General features: G+C 40.8%; 1 protein-coding gene across 1 annotated transcript in view; it reads right to left on the bottom strand.

The window, feature by feature from the left end:
* ap1g2 (adaptor related protein complex 1 subunit gamma 2) overlaps positions 1 to 19,456 on the bottom strand; it is a 29,784-nt gene that overhangs the window by 7,822 nt on the left and 2,506 nt on the right. Inside the window, exons 5-15 of the mRNA XM_037682102.1 lie at positions 15,177 to 15,273; positions 15,011 to 15,087; positions 14,842 to 14,937; positions 9,579 to 9,659; positions 9,351 to 9,449; positions 9,220 to 9,275; positions 5,872 to 5,985; positions 4,352 to 4,492; positions 3,897 to 3,951; positions 1,434 to 1,556; positions 976 to 1,065 (exon numbers count right to left, since the gene is read on the bottom strand). Of these exons, the coding sequence (XP_037538030.1) occupies positions 976 to 1,065; positions 1,434 to 1,556; positions 3,897 to 3,951; positions 4,352 to 4,492; positions 5,872 to 5,985; positions 9,220 to 9,275; positions 9,351 to 9,449; positions 9,579 to 9,659; positions 14,842 to 14,937; positions 15,011 to 15,087; positions 15,177 to 15,273 (1,029 nt within the window). The remainder of the gene's footprint in view (positions 1 to 975; positions 1,066 to 1,433; positions 1,557 to 3,896; positions 3,952 to 4,351; positions 4,493 to 5,871; positions 5,986 to 9,219; positions 9,276 to 9,350; positions 9,450 to 9,578; positions 9,660 to 14,841; positions 14,938 to 15,010; positions 15,088 to 15,176; positions 15,274 to 19,456) is intronic.

Below are 19,456 nucleotides of genomic sequence, written 5' to 3'. Positions count from 1 at the left end.
TAACTAACTAACTAACTAACTAACTAACTAACTAACTAACTAACTAACTAAACGTCATAACTATCGGTAAATAAAAGACTTGAACTATTGCTTTAGTTAAACTTTCTATATGACTATAAATAAAAACAGTTTTTTTTGTGTTGTGTCAGTGGTCTATGTATGTGAATGTTTCTGTTCAGTGTCCTGAGACAACTTCTGTTGTGACTTGGCGCTATAGATATAGAAATGAACTGAATTGAATGGAAAAATTGAATTGGTTGGCACAGCTAACCAAAAAGGTAGCTTCGCTAACGCTAAACCACAAAAAATTTTTTTTAGCAGAAGCTGATGCTGTTACGCGCTAAGGCGATTTTCACTCCCTCCCGCTGTCTGCGTCAGACGTCTTTGTCTCCTTCCAGTTGAATCTGCGTCGACCAATCACGTTTTGTCATGTAGTCAGCCAATAGCATGCCTAACGGACTCTCTGAGACACGCCCACAAGGGACAGGAACAAGCCTGTGAATTTTGTTAGTGGACTTAAAAGTTGGTGAAACCTAATTTGGTGGAAGCTAATTCAGCTAGCTGTGTCCAAAGTTAGCAAAAACGCTAATCTGCTAAACAAAAACAATTTGTTCAGTGAATAGCCGTTGAGCCTGTGACTGGAAGGTTGCCGGTTCAACTCCCTGTGCCAACAACATTAAAATGTGGGTGGGATAGGTGAAGAACCCACACCTGCCTTCACCCTCATTTGTCCCACTCTGGGCCCTTGAGCAAGTCCCTTAACCACCACCACCTGCTCCCCCGGGCGCCCTAGCAGCTCTCTGCTCCACAGAGAGCTGTGGTAGCTCGGTGGTCTGTGGTTGTGTCATGAAGGACATCTTGTGTAAAAACAATTGTCAAGTCTTCGTGGGACTTAGTTCACTGTGGCGACCCCTGAAGAAGGGAGCAGCCGAAAGAAGAATCAGGACGTCACAATAAGCTGCAGGGAGCGTTTACCTGCACAGGTTCAGCTTCCTGACACTCTCCTCTGAGCAGCAGGTCTCCGTACTCTCCTATACACCAGCACGCCACCTGGACCAGAGGTTGCTGCACAAAACAGACAGAATTTATTCACAGTAGCAGTAAATATCAGTGAACAGCTCTCACAGAAAGTTAACGGAACCAAAGATACCAAACAATCATTCTAGGTGTTTGTGGCAGCTCGTCTTGTTTCGTCTGAGCAGGTTTTAAATTTAAACCTGATTTATTATCACTGCTGTGAAATCAAACTAACGTCATCTGGTTCACGACAGCAACCAAACTTTATCTTAGATTAAATATTCTACAACATAATCTATATCTACATGCAGATTGTTCCAGCAGTGATATGAAGAGATGCTGAATTAGCTTCAGGGAAGGTGTGTTTGGGTGTTTTCGTCCTCTGCTGGGATCAGACACGAGCCACACGTGCACACCTGAGAGATGTCTGTGAGCAGGGCCCGGTACAGCTTGTGAACGGTGTAGCAGTGCAGCTCAGAGGTGTTGGTGATCAGCTGGATCAGGTTGGGCACGGTCTCATCCCTCACGTCGCCCCCTGCCTGGTGGAGGGGGAATAACATGCAGAGCAGCTGGTGAGTATTTGGGTCAGAACACGTGGTTTGTCCAGACAAACGATCAGCAACTGTAATTTTACAAGCTGTTTCAGGCAGCCATGGAGGTCGCAGAAGGTATTTCTGAAAAGTCATTTGCCGATGAAGGAAGGAGTTTATTTATCTGCAGCTATCATTGATCTGTTTAAACTAATTGCTACAGATGCACAATATTGGATTTTTGGCCGATATCCGATATGCCGATATGTTAAAACTTATTTGGCCGATACCAACATCAATATTTTTTTCCCGTAGACCTACTTACAGAGACTACATCGCTTTCTCTGCTGTGGAATTAAAATACTACATTATTCTGCATGGTCTTTGTCAATTTGGCCTGCTACCAAATGCAGATGACAAAAAAGGGGCTGAAAATGATGTAAAACTATATAAATATATAAAAAAACAGTGTCTTTTATATCGGTGAGTTATTTTGATGGAATGGCCAATGTCCGATATTTAACTTTATCGCTACTATTGGCCGATACTGATACCACGCCGATAATATCGTGCATCCCTACTAATTGCTTCAACAAACCATGTCCAGTGGAGACAGATGGTAGTCAGGAGAGAAGTGAAAATGAGTTTTACTTTATAAAAGTCCCACATACACAGAAAATCTCTGCTGTACGTTCATTTAAATTCTGTTAGAAACAAACGGCATGCAAACATCTGGGCAAATAAACAGCTACTGCGAGATTATCGTTATTTTTGCTGTTTGAAAATGAATAAATGAAAGGAGGCCTTTACATGCTGAAGACATTTAAATGCTTACTTTTGTCTAAAAAGAGCTGGACTGAAAAATAAAAGATGGCATCAGCAGTGATATCTACTTGGAGCGCTGCAGCGCCAAATTTTTCTAAAAACGTTTAAACATTTTTTTAAAACTAAAGTCCAGCAAGTAAAATCTCTGATTAGTTTTTATATGCTGCAGATCAAAACACCTAGGCCTGTCATGATAAACAATAAATCAGTCACATGATAAATGAAAATTATCTACCTCGTTTTCATTTATCGGCTTTATCGTTTCTTCGTGTCTCTCTTTCTACTGAAGACATTCGATGACAAAAGGATCAAATCTGTTAAAATCTGTTTTAACCGTACAAAATCAAGTTTTTGGATCGTTAAAAGCAGCTAAGCTGAGAAGCTAAGCTACGAGCTAAGCTAACAGACTGACCTCAGGAAAAACCTCCGTCTTGTCAAAGCTCAAAAATTCACTGTTGAAACCAGTGCCTTCGTGTAAAAAGTTGCTTTTCTTTGCAAAAGAAGCTGAGAACTTGTTTACTGATTTTTAAATTTTTTTTAATTAAGTTTTGTGTGATAAATGCTATACTAAAGAGCTCAAACCACACCGAGCGTCCACCATTTTGAGAACCAAAAAAAAAGGAACGAGAGCCAGCCCGTCAAGGGGCCTCCCTTCCATTTACTTAAGCGACACGCTGCTCGCTCCCTCACTATCCATCCTTTGGTTCAAACAGTCTTATATTGACATCTGGTGGTCAAAAATGGTACTACATGCAAAACAAATTAACCAACATTTCTCTTTAAATTTGACAATAATTGGGAATTATTGTCAAATTTCAAACATTATTGTTTTTCTCAATAATTTCTGAGACAATTAGTCGCCCAGTAAAATTTGTTATCGTGACAGATCTAAAAACACATTTTTACAGCAGATTGTAAATTGTGGCTTTGATTCTCTCCAACAGTCTGTGAACCCCACTCTGCTGTGACAGAGCGTCTCCAACTACTTCCTGTTGTAAAAAACTTATGAACTGCAGATTAAAGAGTCCAGACAAATTCATTCTGCTAAAAATGAAGCCTTTAAACTTGGTTTAAAAAACCAGATTATGTGTTTATGTATTACTGAACATATGAGAGAAAACGTCCCATCAACAGTTTGACTCAGAACGGCTACTTGAACTCCTCAGAGAAAAAAAACAAGTTTCAAAGTAAAACGCTGGAGGAACCCGTTCTGATGACCTCTGACTGGACTCCAACATCATCCAAACTATTTTCTGCTTTTATTTCAAATTAAAGCATGACTAATTCAACTGACTCAAAGGTGCACTGCAGATGAGGTGCAGCTAAAATAAAATCACTAGAATAAATATGTAGAAACAAGCTGGGATGTTTTGGGGGTAATGGAGGAGTCGCCCTGCGCTGCGATTACAAAGAATGGACGTTAAAAATATTTCTGCTTTAAGTCTCGTTCTGGAGGTTCGTCCATCTTTGCTCCAGTGTGCAGAAGGTGAGAAGCAGCAGGCGTGTGGTGCAGACTACACTTACCGTGGTGAGGACATGCAGGATGGTGTCAATGTGCCAACGCTGGGAGGGGGCATACCTGACACACACACATTGTGCTCATTGGTGAGTAACACACACACAAACACACGGGATCAACTGTCATCTGTGTCCTCCGCCAACAAATATTGCTGTCAGTCAGTGAATGACACGCAGAGGAAACGCACGAGGCGTTCACTGTCGAAGATCTCTGAGCGCAGACTGAGCCGAGTTTAAAAACAGACACTTTACTGTTACAGCCTCGGCACAAGTGTCCACAACGTTTGAGAAAACAGTCCATTAACATGCACGTGGACCTTCAGCGTGCACATCTTCAGCCCACTTTTGTTCGTTTGTTGCATTTTACATGAAGAGAAGTGCAGCATCTTTAGTTTCATGAAAGGCCTGTCTGCCATATGCAGTACATCATCGCTGTTATTGTAGCTGAAATGTTGCCTCACCTTTCAGCAGCGTTGAAAATGCCACTAGCAGCTTGAGACCTGAGCTCAGGGGGGCAGGAGGAGAGGAAGATGAGCAGCTCCTTCATCATAGAGCGGATGTTGGAGGCTGACACCAAAGCCAAGGAGAGCTCCAAAGCACGCCTAGATGGATGGAAGAGGTGGTAACAGATCCTTTCTTACTCTGATGACGGGTGCTCAGTTTGCATTCACATGATGAGATACAGTTTTAATATTTATGCTGATCAACTCTTTCACAAGTTAATCTGGAAAAATAAAACGGTGGAGTTATTTTGCAACCCACTGACCTGACTGTACAGACTGAGACAACAACACCTGGAGTATTGTTGCAATATAATCTTAAAAGAGCTGGGCATCAGTTGTTATGCTACATCAAATGCAGAAGGTAATTTTATTATTAAGTTAGTTTTCGGAAACACAGAATTTTTTACAGACAGATACAAAAAAAAAGTAAGCAGCTTCCAAGACAGACTGAGTGGTTGGAGTAAATACAGTTAATCTTTGTAACGCTTCTTTTAACAAAAACTAGCACACAGGCAAAATGTCATGTATGTATGTAAAGTGAGTACGTGTGTATTATATACATGCACATTTAAATATACAGTAAATGTGTGTATGTATATGGACAGTAGATATCTGTCATTTTGTAGACCGCTGAGTCTATGAACAGGGTAAGCAAGTATAAGCCTTAGCTTAAGCCTATTCCTTTTTTGGTAAATGGTTGATTTACCGTTTTATATTGTTTTCCTTTTTTGTAAAGTTTTTAATTTACCAAAATAAAGTTGAGTTGAGAGCATCATGTTGTCTGAAAAGACACACAAATCAGCTCTGACCAACCAGCTCTGGTGCTGATTCTGATGCTTCAGACGTACAGCTGATGAAATCCCCGTCACGTGGACAGGCTGCATCAGCGGGCGAATTTTAAACCAGCGGTAGAAAACTCACATGTCAACATAGTTTGTGCTGGACATGGGTGCACTCGTTTAAAAAGGCAGAATAAGACCGTTTGTTTGTTTTTAACTAAAACATGGAGAAACGTGCTGAAAAAAGCCTCATCATCTCCACCTGCTCCCAGTTTGTCCAGTCCCACCTGCAGCCACTCTCCCCATCAGCCTCAGCTCCATATATTCTGGAGCATTAAGACTTCCTCAAGTCCAGTACCTGCCCTTGTGTTGCTACCTGTGTTTTCTAACATGGTCTTTTTTTTCTGATTAGTTCTGCTGCAATAACAGCACTTTGATTTTGTTCTAGTTGGATTGTTGAACTTCTTGTGTTGGACTGCATTTCTGGGTTCAGAACCCCCTAAAGCCAGTTGTGAGACAGAAGTGTGTGTTGCAGTTCTCAGCATGAACCCATCACATGTTCAACAGCAGGTCTGTTTGGAGCAGCGAGGGAAAGAAAGACGGAGGCCGATTAATATCAGCCAACATCCCATCTCCTTTACTGAACCCAGGGAGAATGTTAAATTATTTTTTTAAACATTAAAAAACACTCAAAGTTACCGTTTGACAGACGCATCAGGGTCCTTCAGGCAGTCTACTATAGTCCCCCGGTGCCGCTGCACTGCAATATGGTCCGTTATCACAATCTTCTGAAGAGAAATCATGGCGATGTACCTTAAACACGCACACAGGAAGGCCAAGTAAGGAAGATGAAAAGCTTTATTTTGTTGCTGCATCAACAGAACAACAGAAGCTGAGTTCACATAGATCTACAGCGGTGTCTGCAAAACAAAAACATTACACCAAAACCACTAAAACATACTGGTAAATAACAATGACTCAGTAACTGATAAATTCACAGCTTTCCTGAACCAGTCCCCTACAACACGAAACTTAAGGCCAAATCTGCCCCATGATAACATCCATCCATGTACAGGTCCCATTCCTGCCCTGTTCATTTTGGTGTTCCACAGGGTTCTGTTTTGGGGCCATTACTGTTTCTGCTCCATCTGCTCCCTCTTGGTCCAATACTTTCATCTTTTAAGGATATCTCCTGTTATTGTTATGCTGATGACATCCAGTTGTATATTTCTTTTCTTCCAAATGAACTTTCAAAGCTACACATTTTACTTAACTGTTTGGATTCAATTAAAAACTGGATGACTGAAAGTTTTCTCCAGCTAAATAGAAAAAAAACTGAAGTAATCATCTTTGCTCCAGAAAAAAACTACTGCAATGATAAATCAGATCTTTTGGCCTCTTCAGCATTTTGCCAAATTTTTCATTCATTCAACCTTTATTTAGACAGGTTAATCCCATTGAGCTTCGAGGACTCATTTACAAGAGAGACCTGATTTCAACAAAGAATGATGACAACAGTAAACAACAACGACAACAATAGACAGTTATAAAAAGGCATATAGATTAAAAAGAAAAATAAGATGGCAAAAAAGTATCAAAAACAGCTAGATTCTAAGGCGAATGTAGAAAACTAAAAACAGGCACATGTCTGCATTGGTCCCTGCCAGGAGTCCAACAGATTCTTAAAGCCACTTAGAGAGGTCAAGGTCGAGAGCTTCCTCAGTTAGAAACCTTGGGATAACCTTTGACTCAGGTTTCACTCTGGAAACTCATGTAAAGTCTCTGGCTCGTTCCTGTTTCTACCACCTGCGAAATGTTGCCAAGCTTAGCCATATTGTTTTTCGTCCAGAATTGGAAATGTTCATTTATGCTTTTGTTTCATCTCGCCTGGATTTTTGTGATGCACTGTACACTTGTTTAACCAAAACCTCCCTAGACCGGTTGCAGATTATACAGAATGCTGCAGCTAGACTCCTGACTGGATCTTCAAAGTTTTGTCATATAACTCCACTTCTAAAGCAACACCATTGGCTCCCAGTTCATTATTGAGTGGATTTCAAGGGTTTGGCTGTGACTTGGCAAGCTCTGCATGGACAGACACCAATACACATCTCAGAACTTTTACATGTCTACACCCCGATCAGGGCTTCGAGGTCCTGTGATCAAGACCTGCTGATTGTCCCCCAGACAAAACTGAAAACTAAAGGAGACAGAGACTTTTCTTCTGTGGCTCCAAGACTCTGGAACTCCCTTTCTCAATCTCTCAGATCAGTGGACTCAGTGGCTTCTTTTAAAGGCCAGCTAAAAACTAATCTTTTTAATTGTGGCTTTGTTTAAATTTGTTTTGTGCACTTTTTGTATTTAGTTTGTCAAAGCACTTTGTGATTTTTATCTTGAGAAGCATTATATAAAGTTTTACTTATTTCCATCCATTCATCCATCGTCTTTACCTGCTTCTTTCTTCCTTTTGGGGTAGCAGGGGTCGCTGGGGCCCATGTCCAGCTGTCACTGTGTGAGAGCTGGGGGACACCCTGGACAGGTCTCCAGTCCATCACATGGACACATAGAGACAAACAACCATTCCCTCTCTCACTCTCACATAGAGACAATTTAGAGTTACCAAATAACCTAACATGCATGTTTTTGGTCTGTGGGAGGAAACTGGAGTACCAGGAGAAAACCCACGCATGCACAGAGAGAATATGCAAACTCCACCCAGAAAGGCCCCTGGACCAGGATTTGAACTGTGATGGCCTGCTCGCTGAGAGGCAGCAGTTCTACCAACTGCACCACAGTGCTGCCTCCAAGACGATATTTTAAAAGGTAACATATTTTATTGCTTCTCATTTTGCTTAAAAAAACTGATCATACTTCATTTATCGCAGACTTCTCATGACAGCTGGCTAACTGTGAAGCCAGAACAAAATGTTGAATTTTTCATTAATCTTTGATTTTGACATGAGAGGGCAACGGACACTGATCAAACTCCTGTTGATGAACCTACAACCAGTAAAATATGTTGAGTATCTGACGGGTTATGTATTGAGTGAAATTGGACCAGGTTTAAATTTAGTCCCCTTTTATGCAGGTGTGCAGTGGAGAGCATCCTGTGCTCCAACATCAACGTGTGGCATGGAGGCTGCACAGCTGCAGAAAGAAAAGCTTTGCAGAGAGTGGTGAAGGCTGCACAGAAGATGTTGGAGTCAGTCTCCCCACCATCACAGACATCTACACCTCCAGATGCAGGAAGAGGGCCACCTGCATCATGAAGGACCTCACTCACCCAGCACACACACTTTTTGCCCCGCTCCTCTCAGTCAAGAGGTTGAGGAACATTAAGTGTGGAACCACTAGACTGAGGAACAGCTTCTACCCTGAAGCTGTTATAATCTCTAACCAGAATAATCACCGTGAAGCCACTTTAACTGGTGATGTGACTTATCTGTGCTGCTGATTATTACCCATAAGCTCCTATATTCATATCCATCTGCTCACAACAAACTCATGCTCAGGCTGCTGTTTAATACACTGTATTATATTATATTATTATTTAGTGTATATTTTAGATCCTTGTATCCTGTTTCTTCTTTTCTTTACCTGACTGATCATTGTTGGATTTTTACCTGGATTAATGAGCATGAACTTTGGTGTTTCTTTAATATACTTTATATTTTAACTATTTTTGGGTGTAACTTGGACCTTGCGTACACAATTTCGTTCCACCTCTTGTACCACATGTGATGTGAATGACAATAAAAAAACCTTGAACCTTAAACCTTTTTGTAATGGAGTTTGACACATCTGCAAAAACAAAAGTTCAGCTGAAATAATGACAGTGACTGGTGATTCAGGTCTGACAGGAAAAAACCTGCTTCATTACTGGAGCGGCTCTGCAGGAGAAAACCAGACAGACCAGTCTACCCACAGAGCCCCTATGGAGTCAATAATTAAAAAAAACAAAACATCTAGGAACCTGTGATATGCCTCTACAATGTTTGTGGAAAAAGAAACATGGCTGGAAACTGAGGAAAAAGAGGCCGCACTGACCGGATATTCCTGTCGTTGTTCAGGAGAAACCTTCCCAGAATGTTGACCGCGAGAACCTGTGAAACAAGTCAACCCGTGAGCGTCTGTCCTCAGACTGTTCTGACGAATTATTGTGGTCACAAGTGTCTCACTCTGAGGCCGCTCTCTGACTTTATGTCCAACACGGTGAGGACTGTCTCGTACAGAACAGCGTTCCCCACGGTCTTCGTACTGTCCGTGTTGGTCGCCACCTTTAAAAGCAAAACCCACAGAAGATCTCAGCACCCAACTTTACAGAATAAGGGACATGAGACGTTCCTTAACGCTGCACAGTCCAGGGTGTTAGGAACATAATGTGTTGTGGAAAATGACCATTGAACCTGAGCAAGGAGGTCGTTCATGGCATCGCTTGCTGCTTCGTTGTTCCGACCGAGGACTCTGAGCAACCTTAGGACCCGAACCTGCAGAACCAGACACAGTCGATGGAAAAATCAACCAGAAAGATCAAAATATACAAAATCACATGTGGTTTCTGTTAGCAAACTAAAATTTATTGCTCAACACTTGTCTGTCTCTTCCGAAGGGACCCCGAGGCGTTCCCAGACCAGAGAGGCCAAATAGTCCCTTCAGAGCTCTGGGTCTGATCCAGGGTCTCAGAAAACCTCCAGACAGAGTCACCCAGGAGGATCCTGATCAGATGAGCACCTACGCCGACTCCTTTCATTAAGGAGGAGCGGCGGCTCTTTTTCCAGCTCCTCATCCTGTTTAAGGCTGAGTTTGGCCCAGAGGAGGAGCTCCTCAGGGGAGAAACAAAACTTCTTCAAGAATAACGAACTGAAGTCCCCAGTCAAGTCCTGCTGGAAAATGAAACCAGCATCTCCATAAAGCTGGTCAGCAGCAGGAAGCATGAAGAGCTCTAAAATGTCCTGCTAGATGCTGCGTGGACTTCAGAAAACCCAGTGGACCAGAACCAGTATGGACCAACATGGACCAGCTCTGCGTCTGCCCCGGAGTCTGACTGTGGAAACTTTTTATTTTAATTTTATGTTTTTATCAGAAGATTTGTGGTTTTAATGTTGACTCTACTTTTATGAGAATGTTTTAATCATGTTTTATTGAGTCTCTTAACTTTCACCTTCATCCATGTCGGACTCCGTAGTTTTCTCCGGCCCCCTCCCCAACCTGATCAGCGATGACATGTTTAGCCGTATGTCGTCGTTTAACCGCTGGGTGTCCAGGTGGTGTTCTGACAACGACGTGGGCTACAAAGATAACTGGAGTTCTTTCTGGGGAAAACCTGGTCTGATGCGGAGAGATGGCGTCCATCCCACTTTGGACGGAGCCGCTCTTCTTTCTAGAAATATGGCTGATTTTGTTTATCCCCCAAATTATTGACAACCCAGGGTCCAGTCCAGGAAGCAGAGTTGTAGTCCTCCACACCTCTCTGCTGCTTCAACTCTGTTACCCACCCACACCCACATTGAAACAGTGTCAACTCGCCCACGGCTCAAATTAAATAAACCAAAAATCAACTCTAAAAATATAAACCATAAAAATCTGATTAAAATAAACACAGTTACTTTACCAGAGCAAAATCATAAAATCATTAAATGTGGATTATTGAACATCAGATCTCTTTCCTCTAAATCCCTGTTAGTTAATGAACTGATCATCATATTGATTTATTCTGTCTGACAGAAACTTGGCTACAACAGGAGGATTTTGTTGGTATAAATGAATCCACTCCTGTTAATTATTTAAATGTTCATGTTCCTAGAACAACTGGCCGAGGTGGAGGAGTAGCTTCTATTTTTCAGTCAGGATTATTGATTAATGCCAAACCAGTTATTAGTTATGATTCTTTTGAATCACTGTCCCTCAGTCTTTCTCATCCGAAATGGAAATCAGAAAAGCCACTTTTACTAGTTGTTATATATCGTCCACCAGGCGCTTACTCTCAGTTTTTGTCCGAATTCTCAGAATTATTAACTGACTTATTATTAAATACTGATAAAATCATCATAATGGGTGATTTCAATATTCATGTGGATGTTGAGAGTGATAGCTTAAGCATAGCCTTTAATAATTTAATAGACTCGTTTGGTTTTACCCAAAACGTCTGCACATCTACTCATTCTTATCATCACACTCTTGATTTAGTTCTGACCTATGGTGTAGAGATTAAGGACTTGGCAATAGTTCCTCAAAATCCTATTCTGTCTGACCATTTTTTAATAACCTTTGAGTTTACATTAAATGACTACACAGTCACTGAGAGTAAATTTCATCTCAGCAGGTGCATATCAGGAAATGCTGCAACCAAATTTAAACAATCTCTTCCATCAATATTTTCCTCTGTCTTGCAGAGTAATGCATCAGAGAACAGTGACTTAGATCATCTAGTTGATCATCTTACAACTTCAATGCAAACTTCACTTCATAAAATTGCTCCACTGAAAAAGAAAGTAATCAATCAGAGGAAACTGGCTCCTTGGTTCAATTCTGAGTTACATACTTTAAAGTAGGGATGCACCGATCCACTTTTTTTTTTACTTCTGATCCGATCCCCGAGTCTGTAATCGGCCGATACCGATCCAGTTCCGATATCATGATCATCATTGATTTTACATGAGGCTGTAATAATCTCCTCTCAAGTACAATTTGTACAAATATATGCATGCATGTCCAAAAAGGCAACTTGAGGTAAGTTTTATTAATGTTGGATAAGTTTTAAAATTAGAATTAAATTCTAACACAAAACATGTTTCTTTTTATTCCTAGCGTTAAAGTGGATATTAAAGTGATTAATTTAAGTGATTGTTTAAAGTTATTTTATATTTTTTTAAATAAGGGGCAGATATAAGAATTATTTTCTCCTTTCTGCACTCTTTTCATTCAATGTTTTCTTTTTCATTATTTTTTTTAAATTTTGTTTCTTTTAAATGAATGAATTAAATTAAATGTTAAATGGCTTCAAACATCTGCTAAGTTCATGACATAAACCAACAGAAATGTTCCTGTTTTTAGTATTTTACATCACTTTATAATGTAGCTGTTTTTGTTTTTAATATATATAATTTTCAAATCATATGTTTTTTATGATTGTCTACTGTTGTACTGATAAATATCTCCTGCAGGGTAAACTATATCTTGACTGCAAGTATCAAAATGTGAAATCCTTCATTTTCTACAACTGATAGTGGTTGGTCATTAATTATGAAGTTTATCAACTTCTCTGTAAACATTTGAGCTCCGTGGTTTCAGCGATGTCTTCTTCTTGTTCAATCCGAAGCAGGCAGTCTGATTTAGGGCAGCCGCGCTCAGTCTGTCCCTCCTCAGAGACGGGCAGACTGAGCGGGGCAGATTGGACACGGCTGGCCGGGGTCCAGTCGCCTCTTTCGCTTTGACCAAAGAGCAGCGCCCCGCTGAAGCCACGGAGCTCAAATGTCCATCGTAAAACTAACTTTACCGCAGTTTAATGTGGCGCTATGGCTCTGCAGACATTGTACGTTGCTGTCTTGCTTTGTGGTGTTTAGTGTAAAATACTTCCACACAGCGGACATGTTTAGATGAAAAGTTTGTTAGCTGTTACCCACAGTGCTGCTAACTCAGTCCTCACGTTGTAGCTGGCTGCAAACTATGAACTGGATTTCCTGAATGTGAGGCGGGTCTTATTACTCTGGGCTCATGAGACATTCCACCGTTCAGGAAATCCATTCCATAGTTTGAAGCCAACATGCATCATGGATCGGAAATATCAGCAGGTGGATCGGAAAAATCTGATACGTAAATTATGCTGGTATCGGATGTCGATACCGATACTGGATCGGATCGGCCCCATCCCTACTTTAAAGCAGGCATCTAGAAACCAGGAGAGAAAATGGCGCTCTACTAATGTTGAAGAATTTTATTTAACTTGGAAAGATAGGCTGCTAACATATAAAAAAGCTCTCCATAAAGCTATAACTTTATATTACGCATCTTTAATAGAGGAGAATAAAAATAACCCTAGGTTTCTGTTTAGTACTATTGCTAGACTAATTAAAAGTCCCATATCTGTTGAACCATGTATCCTACAATTATAAGTAGTGATGACTTCATGAGATTCTTTATAAATAAAATTATTTCAATTAGAGAGAAAATTCAAACCATCCTTCCTTCTACTATCTCTAGTCCCCTGTCAAATGAGGCAACTTTAAAAATTTCACTAGAGCCTGATTTATGTTTGGACAGTTTTTGTCCTGTTGAGCTCTGAATTGTCAAAAATAATAACCTCATCTAGAACAGATACAGAACTTCCCTGATATACAGAACCTTACTGACCTACAGAACCTCCCTGACCTACAGAACCTCCCTGACCTACAGAACCTCCCTGACCTACAGAACCTCCCTGACCTACAGAACTTCCTTGATCTACAGAACTTCCCTGATATACAGAACCTCACTGACCTACAGAACCTCACTGACCTACAGAACTTCCTTGATCTACAGAACTTCCCTGATATACAGAACCTCCCTGACCTACAGAACCTCCCTGACCTACAGAACTTCCTTGAACTACAGAACTTCCCTGATATACAGAACCTCCCTGACCTACAGAACCTCACTGACCTACAGAACCTCCCTGATATACAGAACCTCCCTGACCTACAGAACCTCCCTGACCTGCACAAGGCGAGGTCAGTGAACCAGGCTGGTTCTGGCAGATCCTGATCCACTTCATGGTGAGACCAGTTCCGTTTATTTATATAGCACCAAGTCACAACAGAAGTCATCTTGGGGCACTGAACAGAAACATTCATTTATGAAAATAACAATTTAACATTATTTATCTGAGGAGCAGACTACTTCGAGTTTAGCTTCATCACAGACTCTCATCCTGAGCAAGCATGAAGGCGACAGTGGAAAGGAAAACTCCCTCAGTTCAGGTTGTTTCTGTCTGGACGCAGGTATCTGCTGCCCACATGTAGGATGAAAACCTCATTCATCCCTGCAGGCTTCTCAATGAATTGATTTTTAATGATTGATTAATGTTTTTAACTGATCAGGATGAGACACCAGGAGTTTACAATAATGACCCTCTTCACAACATTCTTGTTTTCTGAGACACTGAGTTTTGGATTTTCCTTATCTGTGAGCCAAATTCATCAGAATTATAAGAAATAAAGGCTTCAAGTCCAACAATGTTAAGTCAGGTCCTCTGGACGGTTTCTTTTTGATGAAATATTTTGTCTTTCATCCAAAGGACTTCGTCAGTCCGAGGAGCCACAACAAACTCAGTCTTAAAAAGGCTTGAAACGTTTCATTCTATTTCATTTGAGTTTCATGGATTCTGAAAAAACTGACAGACAAAAAAAACCTTTTCATGATATTCACATTTTTTGAAACACACCTGCATATATAGTGGTGGCCATTTTGGATTTTGACATGACAAGCTAAATTTTGATGGTGACCTTTCTCACACCCAGATGCAGCCACACACCAAAATGGAAGTCTGCACCTCACGGTTTTCCAATCTTGCACAACACAGATGGACGGATGGATGAGCAGAAAGAAGGAATTTCTTCACTTCGTGACGGGGGACATTACATCAGGAAGAGATATTTATAAATAATATTTTACAAGATGAAAATGAAAACTGACCTGCAGGAAAGGATCGCTGACTCCTGCAACGTCATGGTCAGGAGAATAACCCGAGATGATCAGGCCCTTCATGATCTGGACCAGATCTGGGACTGTCTGGGAAACACACAACACGCTTGTTACATCACACGTTTCAGCAAGCGTGTGTGTGTTTGTGCATCAATCGGACCTTCCTGAACCGCTCCAGAGTTTCTGGGCTCCTTTCACACAACTCAGTGATCAACACAACAGCACCATGTAACACACCTGCGGACAAACAAATGCAAAACGACAAACATTCAAATATTTAAAAGAACATTTAAGAGACGTTCAACTGGTCCTGCAGATCTACAAACCGTGGTTCTTCTCAGACAGGAGGGAGCGAGCGGAGGGGGCAAAGAGTTCTCCGAGGTCCTGGACTTTTCTGACGATGTGAACGGCACATAAAGCAGCCTGAGGGGTCAGCGGAACAAAAACACAACACTAGTTTATATTCAGAATCCATCCAATAAGAAGTTACACCATCCTTTCTAGAACTGTGCCGCTCAGGGTGGCTGCATGTTGGAGCATCTCTGTTACTTTCACTCCGAGATGTTGCTTTTCAAAACTTTAATTCCTCTTTTTCTGGATGTAAATCACATTTTTTGGATGATTGTTTCCTCTGGTATCGGATGCTGTGCAGCTGGAAGGATTTTTACTGAAACTTTTTTACTTTTGGACATTTATTATGAAGTGTAACCATAACAAGTTGTTTTTTTTCCTTTACAACCAGGAGCAGCTGATTAACATCTCAAAAGCTCAAATAATCTCAACTACAGCCCCAAATCTCAAATTAGTAAAAAGGAGTCTCCGTGGATGCATTCCCGTCTACCTGCCAGCTGTGCTTGAGTGCCTGACCACTGAGATTCTAAGATCTCTTAAGGCGATCCTAGAACTGGCAAGAAACACGGCTCGTGACAGCTGAAGGACTGGGATCATCTCCCGGCACCTGCAACCGGCTGTCTGGAGCAACGAGGAGCTCGACAGGCTGCTGGGAGGAGTGGCCTTCATTCTGTGAGGAGTTCTACCTTGCATTCAGGTGATCCTGCAGCCCAGGGGAACTGAGAAGCCAGCTGAGTCTGGGTGGACGGATTGCATGTGATTGAACTGTGGCCAGTTCTTTTGGATCTGCTGTGGGATGGACCTTTACAAGAGATCCTTCCTGTCTACATCCATCAGTGTCTATAACATCTCTTAATGAAATGAGGATAATGAGCTGCATCAACATTTAATTTCCCATTGGGATTAATAAAGTATTACTGAACTGAATTTAATCCTATAGCAGGTACCGACATTGACACAAATAACTGAAATAAAAACACATTTTACACAATAGTCAAGTTAGATTGTACATATTTTATCTATGACATACTCATACAGAAGATAATGTGCTCATCAGCAATCTGTGTTTTGGCTTGAATGAACTGCTGAGCTCAGTCTGGAGCCTCAGGGAGGATTCTGACGGGCGGGCCACAAGAACCACGAGAAAAGTGGAATTTGTAACTCGGACGTCAAAGATTTCACAGCTCTTTAGGGAAAAGCTACACTGTAGCCTGGCTCCATGTGTTAAAAACCAACCACTGTTCCATGCAGCAGTCTGTGTCGTAACACCAACACTGTGGAGGGAAAACTGCTGGGGCCAAGTCAAACAAAGTCTGAAGACAGAACAGCCTGATGGAGAAATACACAACACGGTTGGCATGAACCATAAAAAATGTATGTTCTTGGTTTTATAAACAACTTTCATGTTGCCTCAGTCTGTGCAGAGTTCACCTGAACCCTCCTTTCAAATCCTTCAGTGATTCTTTACAGTTTTTCTTAATTGTTCACACACAAATCCTGAAACTTGAGACCCAATGACCACAACATGTACCTCATGCACCAACTGCCTGAACCAATTCTGCTAAACTACAAGCAGTTTCTGCTTTACACTCAAACTGCAGTTCTAAAACACACTCTTTTCAAAACACTACACACAATTTTCTGCATTTGGTACAATTTTCATGAAGTAAATCTCTTCAAGGTTCATCTCAACCATCCAGGTAAAAAAAAAATGATACAACAACGTTCAGTCAGACAAACAAACAGAAAAGAAACCGTCCAGATGACCAGACTGAACATTGTTGGATTGTTTACCTGGATCACTGAGCATGAACTTTGATGTCTTGAACCACTTCGGCTGTGGAAGCTTGGGAGGAGTCGACGGGGGAGAGGACAGCCCCCAGAAACCATCTTCTCAGCAGCAAACTGGTTGGTCTACTGTAGGACTGTACTCCTTGGTGGGGAAAACAGGAGTCCCAAACAAGACTCCTCAGACTGATGAAGCCCTTTGGATGGAGGGCGAAACTTCTCTCAACAAAAGAAACTGTCCAGATGACCTGACTGAACATTGTTGGAAGTAAATCTCTTGTTTTCACAAGGAACACACTGTTATTCAAAATTCTAAAATGTACTGCCCTACTGTGCACACTGACTCATCACAAGGGCAAACACCGTTCACTCAGTTTTACAATTAGCTATCAGAGCTTTAGCATGAAAAGTCAACAGGTGTGGTCTTCTGTTTTGGAGCGATGGATGCCAACGTTGGAAACAGAGGCAGAGCCAGAGGAGTGAGAGTGAGAGGATGAGGATGAGGAAGGCCAAGGAGCATAATCTCTGATGAGATCCAAGGCACTTTGGTCGACCATGGTCTATCAATGAGGGAGGCTGGACAAAGAGTACAGTCAAATTTGAGCAGGTACCCTGTAGAACCCATCATCTGGACTTTCTGAAATGAGAACAGATAAGAAATCTACTCTCACTAGAAAACTGCAGTACTGAGTATCATTGCAGTACTCAATGAAAACTCACTCATCCCTGCAGTGATCAGGCTTCTCAACAAACAGTGATCTCTGTTCTGTTACTTTAAACTCTCCATGTCTTTAGTGTGGATGTTTTGTGCCTCCTGAGTGTGAAACTAATGGTCCCACGGGGATAATAAAGACTCTTGAACTTGAACAATGAGTACAGTAGTACTGTAGTACCAGACTGTTCTGTAGGACTGTAAAAATGAAGTATGTTTCAAGTATTTGGGAAATGTATTCCTATTTGTATTCCTACACAGTGTTTATAGTATTTTACTATTTGTATTGCAGAACTGAAAGATCATCAACACAAGGTGGACAGGAACGTCTTCCGTCTCCTCAACAGGAAACTGAAATTGTGAACATGGTCCAAGAAAATAATGTCCTAACATTACAGCTAATACAAAAAGAAATAATAGAAAACAACGAGATATTTCAAAATATTGACAGAGTAAGATTATCAATGCTGGACCGTGTCTTGTGCAGAAATAATCTGAGGCTGCAGCATAGTTTTTATTTTATATTTTTTACTGTAACTGTATAAATTCTTCAGTTGTACTGTATACAGTATGTAGAGTACTGTATGTGCACCTTTGTGTTGGTTGGGATGTACACTGTGTACATTGTTTTTGTGGGAAAAATAAAATGTATATGCTTCTGTGTGTTCTGAGTATAAAAACAATATTCTGAAATATTTCACAACACACTGTATACACAGTCTGTAGTAAAACTGAACAAAATAAAGGCCCGTGTCGTTCTGATGATTGGAAAGTGTTTTACAGAGTACATCAGTGTTCAGCTGGTTCTTATACATGTCTTCATATGATGTTTGTGTCATCTGAGAACAAAATACCATTTTGAGAAGAGAACGTTGTTTTGAATGTAAAGTTTCATTTTGAAGGAGAATTGGGGGTTTTGATCGTTGTGTGTGTGTGTTTGACTTCTCTGTAGAGCATGACGCATGCTTTCAGTAAATGTGTGTAAACAATTGAGAAAAACAAGTGCCGTCTACTGCAAGTAGGACACTTACTTCTCCTCACTGCTTCAGACAATCACACGTGTAAAAAAATAAAACATCCTTTGCTGTGGAACCACTTCTGAAAGTCTAAGAATGTGTGTTTTAAACTGTTGTAGCTGTTCCCATTCCGATTTATGTGCCGCTCTAACTGGTTGTTCTGGCGTTTGTAAGAACTGGTCGGGTAAAACATGGTGTACGTTAATGGTTTTGATATTTAGTGAAACATGAACAGCTTTCTCCAAGTGCAACGTAATAAGAGCACTACTCTTAAAAGGATATCTGAAATCTATCAACGTGGGTTTCTGTGGACTGGTTATGAACAATGAATATCTTACCTGTTGCAGATAGCTTTACAGTGTGAGTTTAAGTCTGACTGGAATGACTCAATCAAACTTGGCCAAGATCAATTTTATCAATTCCAATCATAAAAATCTCAAAGTGGTTTATGTGAACATTATTTTATGAAACTTTACGTCTCCATTTATTTTGTATTACATGGTTTTTTTTATATAATACTATGGGTTTTTACACAATAGACCATGTTGGACCGCAGCTTGCTACCAACAGTGACCAGTGACAACAAGAGCTGAAAACTTTAACTTGTTAGGAGAAATAAGATCTATTAAAAATCTATAGAAGTACCTTCAGTTAAACTTCTATTGTTTAGTTGTTTTTGTACACAGCATTACTTCAGCATTACTTCAGCATTACTTCAGCATTACTTCAGCATCATTCA

Source organism: Nematolebias whitei, chromosome 9, assembly GCF_014905685.2.
Source record: "Nematolebias whitei isolate Nwh7 chromosome 9, NemWhi1, whole genome shotgun sequence".
Classification (NCBI taxonomy): Eukaryota; Metazoa; Chordata; class Actinopteri; order Cyprinodontiformes; family Rivulidae; genus Nematolebias; species Nematolebias whitei.
Note: the sequence above shows the minus strand (reverse complement) of the source record. Positions and strands in the feature narration are given on the sequence as shown.